The sequence below is a fragment of the Episyrphus balteatus genome, chromosome 3 (genome assembly GCF_945859705.1).
Source record: "Episyrphus balteatus chromosome 3, idEpiBalt1.1, whole genome shotgun sequence".
Classification (NCBI taxonomy): domain Eukaryota; kingdom Metazoa; phylum Arthropoda; class Insecta; order Diptera; family Syrphidae; genus Episyrphus; species Episyrphus balteatus.
Window position 1 is genome coordinate 45,139,979 of NC_079136.1, and position 17,671 is coordinate 45,157,649.

Genomic DNA, 17,671 nt, shown 5'->3' on the forward strand with positions numbered 1-17,671 from the left:
AAATATCCAAAAAAATGCATTTTTGTGAATAACTCCGCTGAAAAGAATGATCAGGTGGTGAGAAATTGGGTTTAAGCCTTTTAAATATACCCCTATCAATCCATGAAATAAAAACTGACAGTGCCTCTCAGCGCAAGGTCAAATGACGCTTTGACTGGAGTACTGGGCGAAACGCAGTATTTTGGACTACAGGTCAAACAAAACATCAAATGCCTAATATGCGTTTTTTTTTTAATTTTGCAATAGTTAAATATTGAAGTTCTGTTCAAAATATTTTTTTCAAATCGATTACCTAAGTCGTTAAAGAGGAAGTGATAAATAAAAAAAAATGTTGTGAGAAAGGTCACATTATAAGTCAAAAAAAATATTTTTTCATTTAATTTTATTTTTAGTTTTTGAGAAAAATTTTACCTTTTATAAAAATAAAATTTTATTTTTAAGAGTATTTTGACTTTAGCTTAAGAGAAGATAGATATACATTTATTAAATAGACATTATTTGAACTACTTTTTTGTCTTAAATTCAAAATTGATATTTCTGAAATTTTTGTATGGTTTTTAAATTAATAGAGACAACTCAGCACTAAGTTATTTTTTGTATAAAAAAAGATATAGTAAGAGACCCATTTTTATGAAAAACACATTTTTTATTTAAAAAAAAAGTGGGTTATGCCACTTTCTCATAGCCTCAAATAAATGTAATCATTTGTTCTTGTATACAGTATGAAATGTTTTCTTAGCTAAGTTCCCTTAAATTATGACAAATATTCTTGAGATATTTTGCATTCAGTCAAAAAACTTTAAAATAATTAATATCCCTCCTGTTTTTTTTTTTTTTTTTTAATTCAGATTGTAATATTTTTTGGTCTTACTTCAACTTTGGAAGCTGGAATAATATGGTTAGTTCTTAAGATAATAAAACAGCGTCACACCATAACCATTTTTTCGGGGTCTTGCTCTCAAATAAAAGTAAGAAATTGAGTTTTTAAAAAACTTGGACTTGGAACTGTTAATTAGTTTGTAGAAAAATGGTATACATATGAAATAAAATTTTTTTAAAAGTGTCTTTTGAAGATTTCCTCCCGTCAAAAAAAAAAAAAAATTTATTAAGATGTTCTAATTACTAGGCAATGTTTTAGTTAATAATGGACGGAGGAAGGAAAATTGCAAGTAGGCATTTTTCTAAATTTCAAAAGAACTGAAGTTAATAAAAAACCGTAAGGATTTTTTATGAACAAGTTTAAAAATTCAGAGAGTCCTCTCGTTCGTTTAATTGATATCATGCATTACCTCAGCAATTTTTAAAGAAAATAAAAAGAATTTTAATATTAGCTTATTGGTCCAACTTTTCAGTCACGCTTATGGGAATATTAATTCACGAATCAATTAAATTAATTCCACTGATGACTTGAGGAATAACAATCATTTTCTCATTTTCAATTAAAAGGTTCCCTCAATCAATCATTAAATTTCTTTACTTAAATTTTTCGCTATCACTTATTTTTTTTTTTTATTTTTCTATCACTGTTACTGTTCATCTGGTGAAATTCATCCATTTCAAACCTTCCTATACCTACTTTCTTTTCTCTCAAAGAAGTTGGGTGATGGTCACCATTTTCTCCACAACAGAGAGTTCATCATGAATTGTAATAATAATGGTGGAAGGCAAAGAAAATGCATCAAACAACGAACAAAAAGTAAGAATCGTTAAGGAATGGGACGGGAACTTACGATCAAACGGAACTAAGTTGACCATATGGGGAAAGTAAAGTTTCAGCATAACAAAAATATCGACATATCTCATATTTGTTGAGTTGTAATTCCCTAACCTGACCGGCTGCTTGCCAATGAACCATGCATCCAGAGTGTTGAAGAAGGGGGTAGCTTCATTTTGTTCCAACGTATGACGACGATGATGACGGGTTCCGGAGAAGTCCGAAAAAAGGTACAACTCAATGGCAAACTGCATAACTAAAAGCAAGCTCTCAGTATTTCAGGACTACGATAAATAAAAATATCAAAAAAAAAAACAAAAAACAAGGATTCCTGACAGCTCACACCAGCTTGGTTGTATTATGATGACGTGGGACTCACACGAGTACTCCAACTGACTCCAATACACACACACACACACACACACAGACTCATGTTGTACAGCAGACCTTATGAATAACCCATATGAGTTCAATATTGATAGCTTCTCTTGGGGATATGATAGCCCCATAATAAATTCACCAGCCAGAGCGTATGGACTGACTAATAGGATTTGAAGAGCGTAAAATTGGTTCGATGTGAAACATGAAATATTTAGTTAATCCTTTCGAAAAACCATATCCGATCGATGGTTCAGTTCAGAGTTTTTTTTTTTTGTTTTTTTGCATTTTTATTTTCCTGTTTTTTTTTTGGAAGTTGGGGGAGATATTCCAGAAGATAATATCCGGGGTTTGGTGTTGTTTCTTACTTGGAACACTGGGCCCCAGTCTCGCAAAAGGTTCCGATGGGCTTATACTTACATAATGAAGCCCAACAAAGGAATCTCCATCATGGCAAACGGAATTAGTAAACATGAGTATTAACATTGTCGATTGATTTATGAAAGTTAATAAAAATATATGCGAGGTTCGTTATATTATTGGTGGGAGTAGCTATTAAGGAAGTCAACACCTGTGACTTGTTGAGAAAGACATATGTGGGAATTAATAAATTAATGAAGTTAATTTTGTCTGTATTCTTGAAATTGTTGAAGTTCAAGTTAATTCAACAAAATGTATTACTTTAGAGTTTAGAGTGCCTACCAATTGTTAAAGAAAATTTATTCAAAGTTGCTAGTACTTGAAATTATAAGGAATCACCGAATGCCTTCTTTCAACCTTTGCTTTCTGTAAAAGAAAAATTCATTCACAACTTAAAATATCTTCCACTTGAAATCAAAATTAGAGGAAATAAAAATTTTTAATGTGAAACTACTTCTTAAAAACTCAGTTTGAACTTCACGGTCACTAGGGTGTATGCGTAATTTTTTTTTTTTGTTGGTTACTTTGCTAATCAACTGAATAAGGTAGTTAACCTTAGTCTCGTATATTTTAACCAGTAGGTACAAGCACTTCAAACACACTTCTCTGTTTAACATTTGCTGAACATTTGTTATTGTTTTATTTTAAAAAGTTAAGTTTATATGAACACATTTCGCAAACAATTACAAAACTAGATTTCATCAACTAGTTACCAGGAAAACTCTGTGAGTTTTACACAAAAATTTCAAAAGCAATAATTAGAAAACGACATAAGTTAAATATTTTTTTAAGTTTTTCTGACCACAAAATTTAAAAAAATAATGCAGAAAGCTTATTTCTTGATGTCAAAAACATTTTTTGTAGTTATTTTTTTTTTTTTTTCAAATATAACTGGCCAAAATTAAAACAAGTCTTCCACATTTCACATACGAATTTCAACTTCGATCTTTCGACTCTGCATATAAACGGGCCATCTATAAAAACTTCAATTTCATGAACGACGACTGACCCCAAATCTACGAACATATCCCAATATGTCAAAAACTTATTCTAAAGCAAAACCAAAATAAAAAATCAAACTTTGAACAAATGCAAATGGATGTACAAATTGAAAATCAGGAAAAACCATTTTTAGCAATTTAATTTATTTTGTTTTATTTCTAACGTTTCAAAAAATGCGTAAAAACTACTCAAAAATAATCTTGAACGAAATTTGTTTTTTTGTTTGTTCTTTTATTATCTGACAGCTAGACAGCTGCGGATGGTCAACTGCGGATAAGTTTTTTTGGGAAATCGAATTTGGCTGCAGATAGCGATGCCAAAAAAACACGCCTAATAGGGGAAAGTGGCCTAAAATGGCACCCCAAGGTAAAATGGCCCCCTTGCTAGAAATCGTAGAATCGAAAATAATTACACAGAGAAAAATAGACCACATAAAATAGAACAAAAACAATAAGATTTCTCTATGGTTTTCATCCAAGAAGGAAACCTTATTAAAACAATCGGGTTTTCCTTATTGTTTTGAAATCTGAACAAAAATAAAAAAACGATGACCAGGCTGGGAATCGAACTGGAGACTTCAAATCATTAGTCGCCCACCTTACCACCTGAACCAACCTGCCATGAAAATATTGATCGCGATTTTTGTTCTACTGCTAAGTTAAAAAAAAAATCAACTTTTCAGTCAAATTTTAATAAGATTTTCTCTATAAAAATAATAAGAAATCTCCTTAAAAAAACCTTATTAATCGTTGATTTTAATAAGATTTCCTTATGAAATGTATGGACGGTAAAACAATATGGCAATCTGTTAGTTTTTAGCGGGTCATATTTTTCTCTGTGTAGAAAGTTTTATGAACGCGATTCTTTAGTTTATCTGGCAAAACCAACATATACGAAATTTCAGGAACTTCAAGCCATTATTTGAAATTTGACAGGTCAAACTATCTCTATCCACATCAAAAAGTACACTCGTTAAAATTTTGTGAAATTTTTTTTGCAAAAAAAAAGTATAAAAAACATTGTATTTTGGAAAAAGAAGTTAATGTGTGTACGCATGAAGTATTTCTTATTAATTAACTGAAATAAGTTGGTTTAAAACGATTTTAAATTTTTTGGTGTAAAAATTAAATTGAAAAAACTCAAAATGGGCAAAATGGCCTACTTAGTGCTCGGGTAAAATGGCATACCTATTTCACATGTCATTTTTAATTTTTTTTTTCACATTTTCATTTTTTTAAAGTGAAAATAGTTGCTATTTATGAACGATGTACAGAGAGGAAGTCCTGGACTGAGGAAAGCCCTTGATTCCGTCAAAAACCTAGAAAAAGGCTTGCAAAACACTCAAAGTTGCAAAAACTACAAAAAAGAGACGAGCAACCAACATGAACTGGGTTTTGAATGACTCGATGAAAGATCTGGAGGGATTAAGCACCACTTGTTCCAAGAAAATGGAAAAGAAGCCCTTTGATTCAATTTTGCATTTAAAATCACGTATGTTTGGACAGTGTGCTTTACCCGGGTAAATTTGATCAGTGAAATTTGTAGACGTCTTGAAAATTAAAGAAATTAAATACTTTTTGGAACTTTTTCAACTCGCAAATGAAAAAAATGTGAGAGTAATATATTAAACTTTGAAAAGTATATAGCATTTAAGTTTGAATGCTACTGTTTTTCGAGATATAGGACATTTTCCTTAGGGGGGCCATTTTAGGCCACCTTCCCCTATTGCTTTTGAAACTTTTTCCGAAAACTTAGGATATTGTTCATTGGTATAATTGTAATAAAAATCAGAACTACCGAGTTTGACCCTCGGTCTGATGTACCTATTAGGTTATCGTCCTACAAAGGAAATTATAATTTTTTAGAAAAATTGACCTTTCTTTTAAACTTCATGCTATAAACTTTTTTTTCAATTTTTTCAAAGGCAATTGTTATTTTAAAGTCTACCAAACAAGTACCTATTAGCTTCCAGTTATTATTATTATTTAAATAATGGTCAAACTTTTTTTTGATTTTCGTTATAAATTGATCAGGTGTAAAAAAAATTTAAAAAATAGGCATTATATGAAAAAATACGTTTTACTTGATGTAATTTAAATTTTATAGTTTTAGTTATTCTGTGGTTTTTAGAATAAATAATAAGTATTTTTTTTTTTTTTCAAATATTCGAAAAAGAAAATAATGTTACAACCCCTTGCATGCAAAACGGAACGGAAAACAAGTTAAATTTAAATGCAATGCTTTTTTTTAATGAAGGCCTTGAAGGAATTTACTTATATAATCTCATTTTTATTTGTAAATACTTTAATATAGCTACATAATTTATCTTAAATTATTTTTTATTTTTTATTTTTTTTTTCAAAGATGTTACCTATATAAATTTGATTTAAATTAACAATTTATTGCTTTAAATTTCATTTTGTATTGTTTTATTTATTTTCTTTGTTATTTATTTTGTTTAAATCAATTTTTGAAGATTTGAATTGAAATTTAATCGAAGAAATTGTAATAGATTAATATATTATTTAAATAATTTGACACAATTTTGCATTTTTATTTATTTTTTAAACCTTAAGTCTCATTGAAACTCTTCAGTTGAACAATATTTTACTAAATATTTAATATTTATTAAATTTTTAACTTCAATTCAAGTTTATTTTTACATATAACAATCAAAATTCATATAATATTAATATGTCAAAAATTCGAATACTATGAATGTGTTAATAACTTTTTTTTTAAATTATTTATTTATTTTTCTTTTTTCTGTTTTCAAAACACTACAGGTAACATATTGGCAGTGAAACTTTCCAATTTTTTTGTTTTTTATTCTATTGTTGTATATATCTATTAAAATTAACTTTTAAAACTATATGAATATAAATTTATATTTTAGTATATAAATGTGAATTTTTTGTGTATATTTTTGTTTTTGTATACATATTTTTTTATAAATTCGTTATGTTCAATTTTCTTAATAAATAATTTTAATATATAAATTACCTACAAATGTAAAATTGTAGATTTATACTTTATAATATATTTATCATTTCAAATTTTTTTTTTTGGTCTTAGTAAATTAGTTTTATTGCTTATAATTTTGGTATGACTTGAGTCATTTTTAAAAAAGCATTCAAAATTGATAATATTTTGGCAATTTTAGGACAATCATTTTTATTATTTTGTAAATAATAAAATTGCAATATTGTAATCATAGTTAACTAAATTATTCAATACATATATCGTTTTTACGTATTTTATTTTAAATTATAAGAAAGTGCACCAAAAGTTTTAAATGTGTAAAAACAAATATAATCAATGTTGGATTTTATCTTTTTGAATATTCATCGATGTCCTTTTTTTATTGCTCAGTTATTCAACAAGAAAAAAAAAACCTTTTTTGGGTTATTTACTTGGCAAAACACATTACTTTGTAATCTATCTTCTTATCGAAAGGATATATCAAAAAGAAAAAATAAGTATGCCGTATGCCACTTCTTGTATATTTATCTATATTCATAATCAACAAGATTTTCACACAAATTTAATTGTATAACCCAAAAAAGGATTTTCATCACTATCCTCCAGAAGTTACAGAAAAAAAATAGGAAGTGCGATAAAGGATGTTCCTATTTTTATGTTTCTATCTCTAATGGTTATGGGTGAACAATGAATTTCTTGCCTAAGATAATTCAAAAAGGTTGTTGTTTTGTTTTTCATTCTCGAAATGGTAGGTATTTTATACATAAATTTTACTTCACAATTTTCCTATAAAATGTTTGGGGGTTAAAATTTTATAAAATTATGTTTGCCCCAGTTTTAGTTTCGTTTGTGAATTACTATTACTGAGTATTAATTTCGGTTTTATACAAAATGGGAATATACATAAGGTATTCATTCATGCTTATGGGTAATATAAAGGTTGCAAACATTTAAGGGTGGTATTGTTTATTATCTGTACTAGATATTCAAAAGACTCAAATGCTTTGAGTAGGCATAGACCAAAGAAAATGTTTTTTTTTGAACTGACTTTAAGGTTTTATTTTGTAGAAGGCACTTTTTATAGAGTAGAAAAGAGGAAATAAATAATGATCTCATGAAACATTTTTAATTGCTTTCATTAAAGTTAAGGAATTCAAATAAATTTCGTATTTTGTTCTTTTTCCTGGCTTTTAATTTAAATTTCAAACTTAATTCTATATGGTTTGGAAATGGTAAGAAGTATTTGAATTATTGTGGTATTTTTAGAACTATTTTTTAGGTGTCAAGAGTGTCCTTTGAGAGAAATTTTTGCAAATTCTTTGTTTGTTCTGTATATAATTGTTATAATTGTATAATTTTACACTTCCTTGATGAGCAAGAATTACTATAATTTGTAATGCAAATCAAAGAGGGATGTAAGACACGTTAGCGCATTTATATAAAAATTCCTAAATTGAATGAAGATGACGATTGTCCCAGAAATTAATTCGAAAATATAGGAACCTGACGCAAAATTCAAATTGGATTTCATAACCGCTATTAATTAGCTAGAACCTGTTGTGACTAAAAAAATGTGAAATCGATTGTAACCTTAATTTGAATGCACATGTCAAAAAAACGAAGTTGCTGAAGCCTGGTAAAAAACGAACTACACCTTTTTTTTAGCATGGGTCATATAATGAAGAATTTACAGTGTTTCTAATGTACATTTAGTCGATGACGACTATTTTATGTACTCTTCATAAAGTAAGTATGTATATATGATTGACAAAATTTGGATTCGATCGAAATTCTAATTTTTGATAATTTTTTTTTTTTTTGCAAAAATAATCTAATTTTAGACAAAAATGTACGAGCTTTGAACATTTTAATACAGCTTTTTTTGTTAGAGTTTTTCTTTGATGCCAAAAAAGTGTCTGTCTGTGTGTACCTCGAGCAACCGCCTAAACTAATGGAACGATTTTCTTCAAACTTGGTAGTTCACAGTTTTGGGTGATTCTAGAGGACAAATTGAAATTTTTTTTTAGTACCAAAACTAACGGTACCACCTGTCATATAACGGAAATAGAAAAGTAAATTTTTTTCAAAAATGGCGCTAACGATTTTGATCAAAATTTTTTTGTGTGGTAAAACACATAAGAGCTTCCTTTGGAAATAAAACAAATTTATTGTACCGTTATTAACGGCACCTGCCATAGAACGGTTTTTTTTATTTATGAATTTCTCCGTAAACGACAAAAAAGATTTCGACCAACATTTTTATATAGAAACGTTTAACCCTTTCGAATCCAAGCTATGAAAATCAATATTAAAAAATGTTTTTTCGGTATTATCGGGTCAAAAATATCACAACTAAGAAATATGAATACCAAAAAATTATCTTCCAAAATAATAAATAGCAAAACTAATGTGTTATTCTCATGTTACATGTAAGTAATATGACCACCAAAAAAAGTGGGACAACTGAGAAAATAACTTTTTATGAAACTATAATGTATACTACTTCTTCTAAGCAAAAAACAAAACACTTTCTGCATTAGCATTTTTTATATCTTTTTTTTTCAAAATTATGACCATTATATAAAAAAAAATGTTTTGCAAAAAAAAAAAAATGTGAATTTCAGTCCCTTTTTCGATAAAAAAAATTAAAGATATGATATTTGATTAACTTTTTGTTATAAACCAGTAACTAGGCATTATTATCTTTCAATTAAGCCATGGAAAACCAACAAATTGTTTAATTTAATATATTTTACGAATTAAAAAAAAAAATGTTACATGAGAGTAACGCTAAAAAAAGGGTTAAACAATAATTATTTAAAAAAATTAAATTTTAAATTTTTAAATTTTTCAAAAAACACATTTTTGGATTTTTTAAAAATATTTCAATTTTTTTTTTTTTTTGAAAAATCAATTTTTTGGAAACGGGTTGGTGAAAAATTTTGAGATTCCGTTTTTATGGTCAATTAATTAATTCTTGGCGTACCAACTTTTTTTTTTTTTTGAACGCCATTTTTATATATAAAAAATATTTTTTTTAATCAGCTCTAACGATTTTCGAAATTTTTTTTCTAAAAATTAATTTTTAATACAAGAAATAAAATGGCATACCTAGTTTTTTGTTAAATGGCATACTTAGTTTTTTGTAAAATTTTTGTAAAAGATCATTTAAAACGGTATTTAAGTATTTATAAAAACATGTTTTATTTTTTTTTTGCACCACTTATGAAATTCCGTGAAAATGTAAAATTTTTAACTTTCCCTTATTTTGTTCAGAAAAAAGCTTTAACATTAGAGTAACTTTGACTATAAGAGCAAGTACGTGCGACCCGAGTCGTGCAATTTATTTAAAAAAAAAAGACTGGCTGAATTTTTAATAAAATTATGAAAGATGTTAAAATATTAATTTTAAATAAAAACACCATCGCCATTATTTCCCTTCAATAGCTGAATCCACTTTTTTTAAAACAAAAAGAAGAGTACCTAAATTATTGATAAGAAAAACCGTTAAAACTGAAGAGGAAGTAAAAATATCCACCTCCAAACACAAACATATTCCAAAAACCTACAAGTCAAATAAAAATGATTCCTCGTGTGTTGTGTAAATATTTGCCTCACAGGATCAAAGCCCCCCTCCAAATAACAAAACAATAAAAAATAAAACTGAGATAAAAAAAACAAAAACAGAATCCGTTCACACTATGATTACAAAATAACATTTAATATCCTTTTGTTAGCCTGCGTGTGGAATATATACCAAAAATCCTCGAAATGCAAAGGTTTTTGTTCGCGTTTGTTAAAATATAGCGAACGCGCGAAAAACTTTTACCCACGCGGAAAACATATCCATTTTAAGTTCATTGTCTCTGAGTTGAGTATTCATTTGGTTTTCACATTGTTTTCTATATAAAAGTGCGCAGTCTGTTTGATATTTTGTATAAACATTTTAGCTTTAAAAGCTATTCAGAAATTTTCAAAGCCTATTACACTGGACAGTTTTATTGTCCATCGTCGTGTCGAGGACGATATTGATGATGTTTCTGGAAAATTCTCCATAGAATTGATGATGGTCGTCCTTTTCGGTAGTGGGCTGATGGCCATTTAAATCTAATCTTGTTTTATGGTTGTTGTTATTTGAATCACATTTGGTTACAGTAGCCTTTTGTGTGGCTCTATATGAAAAAGACACAAAAATAAACTATTGAAGAGTTTAAAATTAAATATTCAAAATAGTAGATTTGTTTTATTTATAGAAGAGACAAACAAAATGATATTGGCAATACTCACTTTTTTTTTTTGGAAAAAATTGATTTTGATTTCGTCATAATTTTGTCACGATAAAATGATTTTTATTTGTTTTTGAAAAAGGATCCGATGACGCGCAGGATATATTTATCTGTGGTCGTTTTTAATACCTTTATGGATGTTTTGTGTAATTATTTAGAGGCATTTCTGTGACAATTGTCACTTCTTTAGGTCGTTGTTCGTGATGTTGGATGCCAGCACTGCTGCCGCATCCACCTCCACCTGCTCCACCGCCGCCGCCACCGCTTCCTTTTTCACCGCATTTTTTACGTGCAGCTTTCTGCGTTTTTAGCTAAGTTTTTTAGAAAACAAAAAAATATACAATTTTTAAAATCGATGTTAGTATTGATGTGAATTTTAAGATTTGGAATATATTTACACGGTGTATTGTCTCCTCGAAGTTCTGGTGTGGTTCCCTTTTAATTGTCCCACATTTCATTTTTTCCGTTGACTGAAAATAATGCAGAAACAAAATTAAAGTATAGAAGGTAGCAACAAATGGCATGAAATAATCATTAAAAACTTAAATATTGCAAAATTCTTGAAAGCCTACTTCATTTACATTGTAACTTCCCTTCATTAAAATCAAAACCCTTAAAACTACCCCCAAATCAAAAAATAAAATCTTCTTTCAAATAAAATTTTACTCTTCTGTCATTTTCTCCCTAAACCAACCTAAACGAAAAAAAAAAGACTCCACGATAGTATTAATCTCAAGAGATGAGAAAGCAACATTAATGTGGTCCGAAACTCTTAATGCAGAACATTTCCGCATTGGACCATATTATGTACAAATTGCAATTTTCACCCGGAGGACATGTTTGTTTTTATTTTTTTTTTGTTCTTGTTTTGTGTAACTAAAATAAAAGACTCAACAAATTGACCAAAGTCCTTTGGTGACATTTCTAAAGAAAACACAACAAAACACAAACACAAAAAACTCATTTCAACCAAGTGGACTTAAAAATGTTACCGCGTCGCGCCAAAGTAATAAGCAGTTAGCAGGTTAGCACTTCAAAACAAAAAAACCCTCTAAGAGGACATTACAAGAAAAAAATATAAAAATAAAAACACCCACACAAACAGACATATACACGAAATTATCCCCGAAATGTCAATTGCATAGGATTGCTGGTGTGTACACTACCTATCTACCGTCAAAGAGGATTCAAATCGAGAGGAAACAATTTTAATCTTTTATTTTTTTTAGCTTATTTTTTTTTGGCGAAAGAAATTTAAAAGAAATTTCACCTGACTGATTTTGAATATGTATGAAATGAGGAAAAGAATTTTTGTTCATTTGTGAAAGGTAGATTTCTCCAAACTTAAACAAAATTTTTGAAAATATGCTTTCGTAACAGGTAAAAATTGATGAAATGGTAACGGAGTTACGAATACAAGAGTTATGTGCGACAGAGTTACGCGCGTCAAAGTTTCGAAAAACCGAAGTTATGAAAGACCGAAGTTATTAAAGACCGAAGTTACGAAAAACCCAAGTTACGAAAAACCAGAGTTACGAACACCAAAGCTATGAAACGATGTTCTTTGGTTGCCAACCATTGAGATGAACGATATACTGGAAGAACGTACCAAAAAGCTATAGCGTCACGGTGGGCAGGAAGCATCGATAGGTATCACAAAAATGTCGACAAAAACTGCAAGTTGGGTTGTATTCGTTGATGATTATACGTCCAAAATCCGTTGGAATTGAAATCCTAGCTGCTCCTTTTCAAAAGTTATTCATATTTTTGTGTTTCTAATCGGGACAATGTGGAATAAAAATCTTGGGGAGAGTACGATAACTTAGGCGACAAGAATTGATAACTCTATTTTGTAGAGGAGTTTAATACAATAATTTTTTACTATGGGAGGGGGGGAGATGGCTCCCCCCGTTTAGGCGGGAGGGGCAATTTTCTAAAATATCAAGTTAAATACAAAAAAAAATTATCTAAAAACAACGGCAACACTTACAGTTATGAATGATACCTTTTTCAAAAGCCAGGATTGTACACTTGATTCTAATTTTTAAATAAAATTATTGCAATTAATTTTTCTCGAAATAATCAACTTCAAAGTCAAAATTTCTGAAAAAAGTTGAAAAAAACACATTAAATACAATTTTTACCAAGATTGTAAGTTTAAATATGAAATAAATCAATGAAGTAAACTGCCTCAATCAATTTCTTATCAGGATTCAAATTTCAAATGCTGCCCCCCTGCAACCCCCCAGCTTGGACACACTATAGGAATTTGGGGTGGGGTCAAGGTTGGGTATGTACAAAGTTTCTTTTGAATTCAAAAAAACTTTTAAGTTCTGAAGAAAATTTGTCTTCATCCAAACTCGCACCCACCACAAATCCTATAAAAGTGAGCTCAACCAGGGGGGTTGCAAAAACTAGAAAGCATAGAAGCATATAATTTTCAGAATTTGATTATAAATTAATTGAGGCAGTTTATTTCATTGATTTATTTCGCATTTAAATTCACATTCTTGGTAAAAATAGTACTTAAAGTGTTTTTTTTTTTTTCAACTTTTTTCCCAAATTTTGACTTTGAAGTTGATTATTTCGAGAACAATTAATTGCAATAATTTTATTTAAATATTAGAATCAAGTGTACAATCCTAGCTTTTGAAAAAGGTATCATTTATAACTGTAAGTGTTGCCGTTGTTTTTAGATAATTTTTTTTTGTATTTAACTTGATATTTTAGAAAATTGCCCCTCCCGCCTAAACGGGGGGAGATGGACCCCCCCTCCCATAGTAAAAAATTATTGTATTAAACTCCTCTACAAAATAGAGTTATCAATTCTTGTCGCCTAAGTTATCGTACTCTCCCCAAGATTTTTATTCCACATTGTCCCGATTAGAAACACAAAAATATGAATAACTTTTGAAAAGGAGCAGCTAGGATTTCAATTCCAACGGATTTTGGACGTATAATCATCAACGAATACAACCCAACTTGCAGTTTTTGTCGACATTTTTGTGATACCTATCGATGCTTCCTGCCCACCGTGGCGTATAGGTTGAGTCAAGGCAAGAAATATAACATATTTCATAGATTCTGTACAAATGATTCATCTCATTCTCAATGCGTTGGAGTTGTTAGAAAACAAGTTAAAGATGTACTATTATTTCGTCAATCGCTAAAAAATTTTAATACAAAATGTTTTTGGGTGCAGGAAATGCTTCAAATGCAACATAACAGACATTATTAATGGACATTTTTCATAATAGAAATTTTTTTGATTTCCAATTTTGTTTCGAACTTGGTAGTAAATAATTTTGGGTAATTTCCAAGAGGTAATAATAAAAGGTACTTTTTTCAAAAACGGCTCAAACGATTTTGATCAAAATTTTTGTGTGTAGTACTAAGCCAACTTTTGAAATAATATAAAAAAAATTTTGTACCGTTATTAACGGTAACTGCTATAGAACAGTTTTTTTTTTTATTTATGAATTTCTCGTAAATGACATAGCCGATTTCAACCAAAATTTTTATACAGAAACGTTAAACATTAAAATTCTTCAAAAAGTTAAAAAAAAATATTCGAATTTTTAATCAAATTTCAAATATTTTTTGAAGAATCAATTTTTCGAAAACGGGTTAGTCAATTTTACCAAAAGTTTGTTTTTATGTGTAGAATAATATTTTCTTAAATATGGTACCCCAATTTTTTTCCTAATACTAAAAAATGTTTATTTATAATTCAATGCGAAGATTCTTAAAACGCAAAAGTTTCTTCAAATTCAAAAACAAAAATTGCATAAACTTTGTATCCACACCAAAACCTATATTTTGACAAAGCAAGGGACGTAGGGAGCATAATAACATTATATGTTTTTTTAGCAAAACAAAAGAGCTGAGGTGCGAACTTTGTGTTGTTTATTTTTTTGTTATTCTTTTAATTGTTGAATCAAATAACTTATTTAAGTGCTATTTCAAGCACTAGGCAAGGTTCAAGTGAAAATTGGATAAGTTTAAAAACTTTAAAAAAATTTACATATGTAATAGAGGATATATGAAAAGTCCACCTTCCAGGTAAACAAGAAATCAAGCTATACTCTTCTTTAAAGCTTTTGGTAAAATTCACCAATTTCCAAAACCACTGACTTCAGAATTTTGACCACGTCGTCATCGTCGAAGTCGCATTCAAGATACATCTTTAAAAAAAATGTAATTTCTATTTAATGGGGAACGACAGCTGTGAACAAATGGAATTCCATACACCCTAACCAACCACCTCTAGATTCCAAACTCAATCCCAACTTTCATTGCGGTGCTAAGAAGCCAAATATATGTAAAAAAATGTCCTGATGACTTGGCATGAACAAAAAAAAAAGAAGAAATCGAAAAAAAAAACAAAAAAAAAGGTCCTATGCAGTGGATAAAAAAAAGGACATCATTATAATGATTCTGTTTGAAATTTTTATTGAAAGGACTTATGCGAGGGAGAAACAACAAAAAAAAAAAAACTAGATGAACTGAAGATAGAAGAAAAAATTCAAAAAATAAAAAAACAAAAAACAAATCGTCCTTCGCCCCAAGGACAACTTCAGATCCTGTCGTCTTTATTAATACGAAAAATATCTGAGCAGAAGAGGATAGCTCTCTCAATGTTACTTACTTTTAATTGCATTCCTTCCGTCTGATTGAGCTCATCGCCGCTCTGTCGTAGCCCATTGAGGAAACGGGCAAAAACTGTCCGTCTTTTGGCCTTGTTGCGTCCCTCTGGCGATGCGATACAATGCAATAGGATGATGATGGTCGTTACGGTTGGTGATGTAGGCATACGTATATACATTTTTATTTTGTTATAGTGGATGGTATGGTGGTGTTGTGTGGATGTGATGGTGTGGAATATTATCAAGACCGGGAGCAAGCAGCAGGCACAGACAGGAAGACAAACATTAAAGTGAACCTCTGTTTGGCATGGCGGTTCTTTTATTTCACTTTTAGCCCACCGCCGCACCGCCCCCCGCCAACCGATGTTTTTACTCACCTGTTGCCGAGAAGTCGTAGAAAAAGTTCGTCCTGTTGGTTGAGTAACTATGTTGCATGCCATTTAAATTGGCAGCGGATTTCGAGTCAATTGCACTGCGAGCCATTCGAGCAGCTAGATCGCTCTGGGCAAAGCTGTATATTTCGTTCTCTTCGCGATTCGAGAGACAACTGGAAGGCTATTTTCAGGCAAAAATGAAAAAAACAAAAAAAAAGGAATTGAAACTTTTGTCATGCCATCACTGTGAAATGGTGAAATCACTTTTGGCTTATTATCGTCTCTTACCAAATATTTTCCGGGAACATAAAGTGGTTGACTGTGACTGTTGGGCAGGTTTGCTTGATTACCAATGCCTCCACGATGTGGGCGGGTAGTTGTGAGACCAGCAGCAATTCGGACGTGTCGTTCTTTCCACTTTGATAAGCGGACTTTTTCGATGGCGTCCAGAATGTCTTCGTATGGCAGTGATATGTGTTTGGTGTAGTGTGACGCTAATCCTTCGAGGTATCCTCGTTTACCTTCCTGGAAAAAAAATTTCAAATCATTGCAGCAAATTTGTTTGGATGTTTTAAGTTTAATTTTTGTATGATAAAGTGGTTTCAAGAACAAAATTTGCTTAGAAAATTAATTTCGGAATTTTGTCAAGAAAGAATTTGTTTAGAAAAGGATTGTATTCATACCTATCACTTAAATCCTGAGGATTGAACCAGAAATAAAATTGAACAGGTAGTGTTTTATATAATGATTAAATAGCTTGGGTTTATAAATTCTTGTTATTTTTCTAAACACATTATTACTTTTGATCTAGAGCACATACAAATTTAATTTAACTTTAATGCGCCATTTTCTCCCGTTCCTCTCTCGCGGCAAAAATTTCAATTCAAAATTAAAATTAAACTATTAGAGATATAAAAATCTTCTATAGCTTATTTGAAAAATAATAACCTAAAGGTTAATCCAAATGAAGGATTTTTAAAAATTCCGTAATTTAATAGGGTAAACAGGGGTAATCCAGAAAGATGAAATTTGGGCTAAAATCTAAACGCAAAGCTGTAGAGATTTGATTTTTTTTCTATAGATAGATGAGATTAATTTAAGAATTACTGCATTTAAGAAAAAATTCGACAAAAATTTGGAACTAAGCTAAAACGTTTTTTTTGAACGTTGTACACGTGTTGGGGCTATGACAAAATAATAATTTTGGGTAGGTAAAGGAATTTTTTTTTGACAATTCTAAAGATGCCAGGTGAAAGATGAGGGAAAAAAATTAGGCGTCTGATACGGATTTTTTTCCGAAACTCTGCGTTTCGAAATATGAATTTTTGTAAAACATCTTGTGTTTTTGGGTAATTTTTGATTTTTAGCTTTTTTTGGATCGTTCAAAAATCTCAAACTTTATAGGACATATAGGTTTTTGCCTTATGTATAAATGTGCAAAAACTTGGAATCGTTTAGTGAGTTTTGACTGGATAACGGAAGAAACAAGTTTTTAAAACACACGTTTTTTGACCGTTTTTAACCAATTTTCATCGTTTTTTATTTTTATCTTTTTTTCTTTAATAGAAACAGGAATAAAGTATATGGAGTAATGATAGACGATGACTACGACTAAATGTGTGCGAAGTTTTAATCATTTTCGTAAACACAATTTTGAGATAACGGTAAAATAAAATTTTAGAATTCAACACAATTATTAAACCTTTATGAGCATCCTGATACAATTACCTTTCATTTGGTATATCACACATAACGGTAGACAAACTTCAAACTACACAATGTTAAATCAAGAAACTTGCGAAAAACCTCAAAACACCAGTGGAGATCTGTTGCCCCCCGAACAGCCACCAGTGTGGGAAGTACCGTAAT

The 17,671-nt window shown here is 29.8% G+C and overlaps 1 protein-coding gene across 1 annotated transcript in view; it reads right to left on the minus strand.

The window, feature by feature from the left end:
- Positions 1-10,797: 10,797 nt before the first annotated feature.
- LOC129915750 (uncharacterized) overlaps positions 10,798-17,671 on the minus strand; it is a 54,766-nt gene continuing 47,892 nt past the window's right edge. The window contains exons 3-8 of the mRNA XM_055995412.1: positions 16,091-16,327; positions 15,806-15,983; positions 15,431-15,534; positions 11,181-11,252; positions 11,060-11,093; positions 10,798-11,017 (exon numbers count right to left, since the gene is read on the minus strand). Coding sequence (XP_055851387.1) covers positions 10,914-11,017; positions 11,060-11,093; positions 11,181-11,252; positions 15,431-15,534; positions 15,806-15,983; positions 16,091-16,327 — 729 coding nt within the window. The 3' untranslated portion in view covers positions 10,798-10,913. The remainder of the gene's footprint in view (positions 11,018-11,059; positions 11,094-11,180; positions 11,253-15,430; positions 15,535-15,805; positions 15,984-16,090; positions 16,328-17,671) is intronic.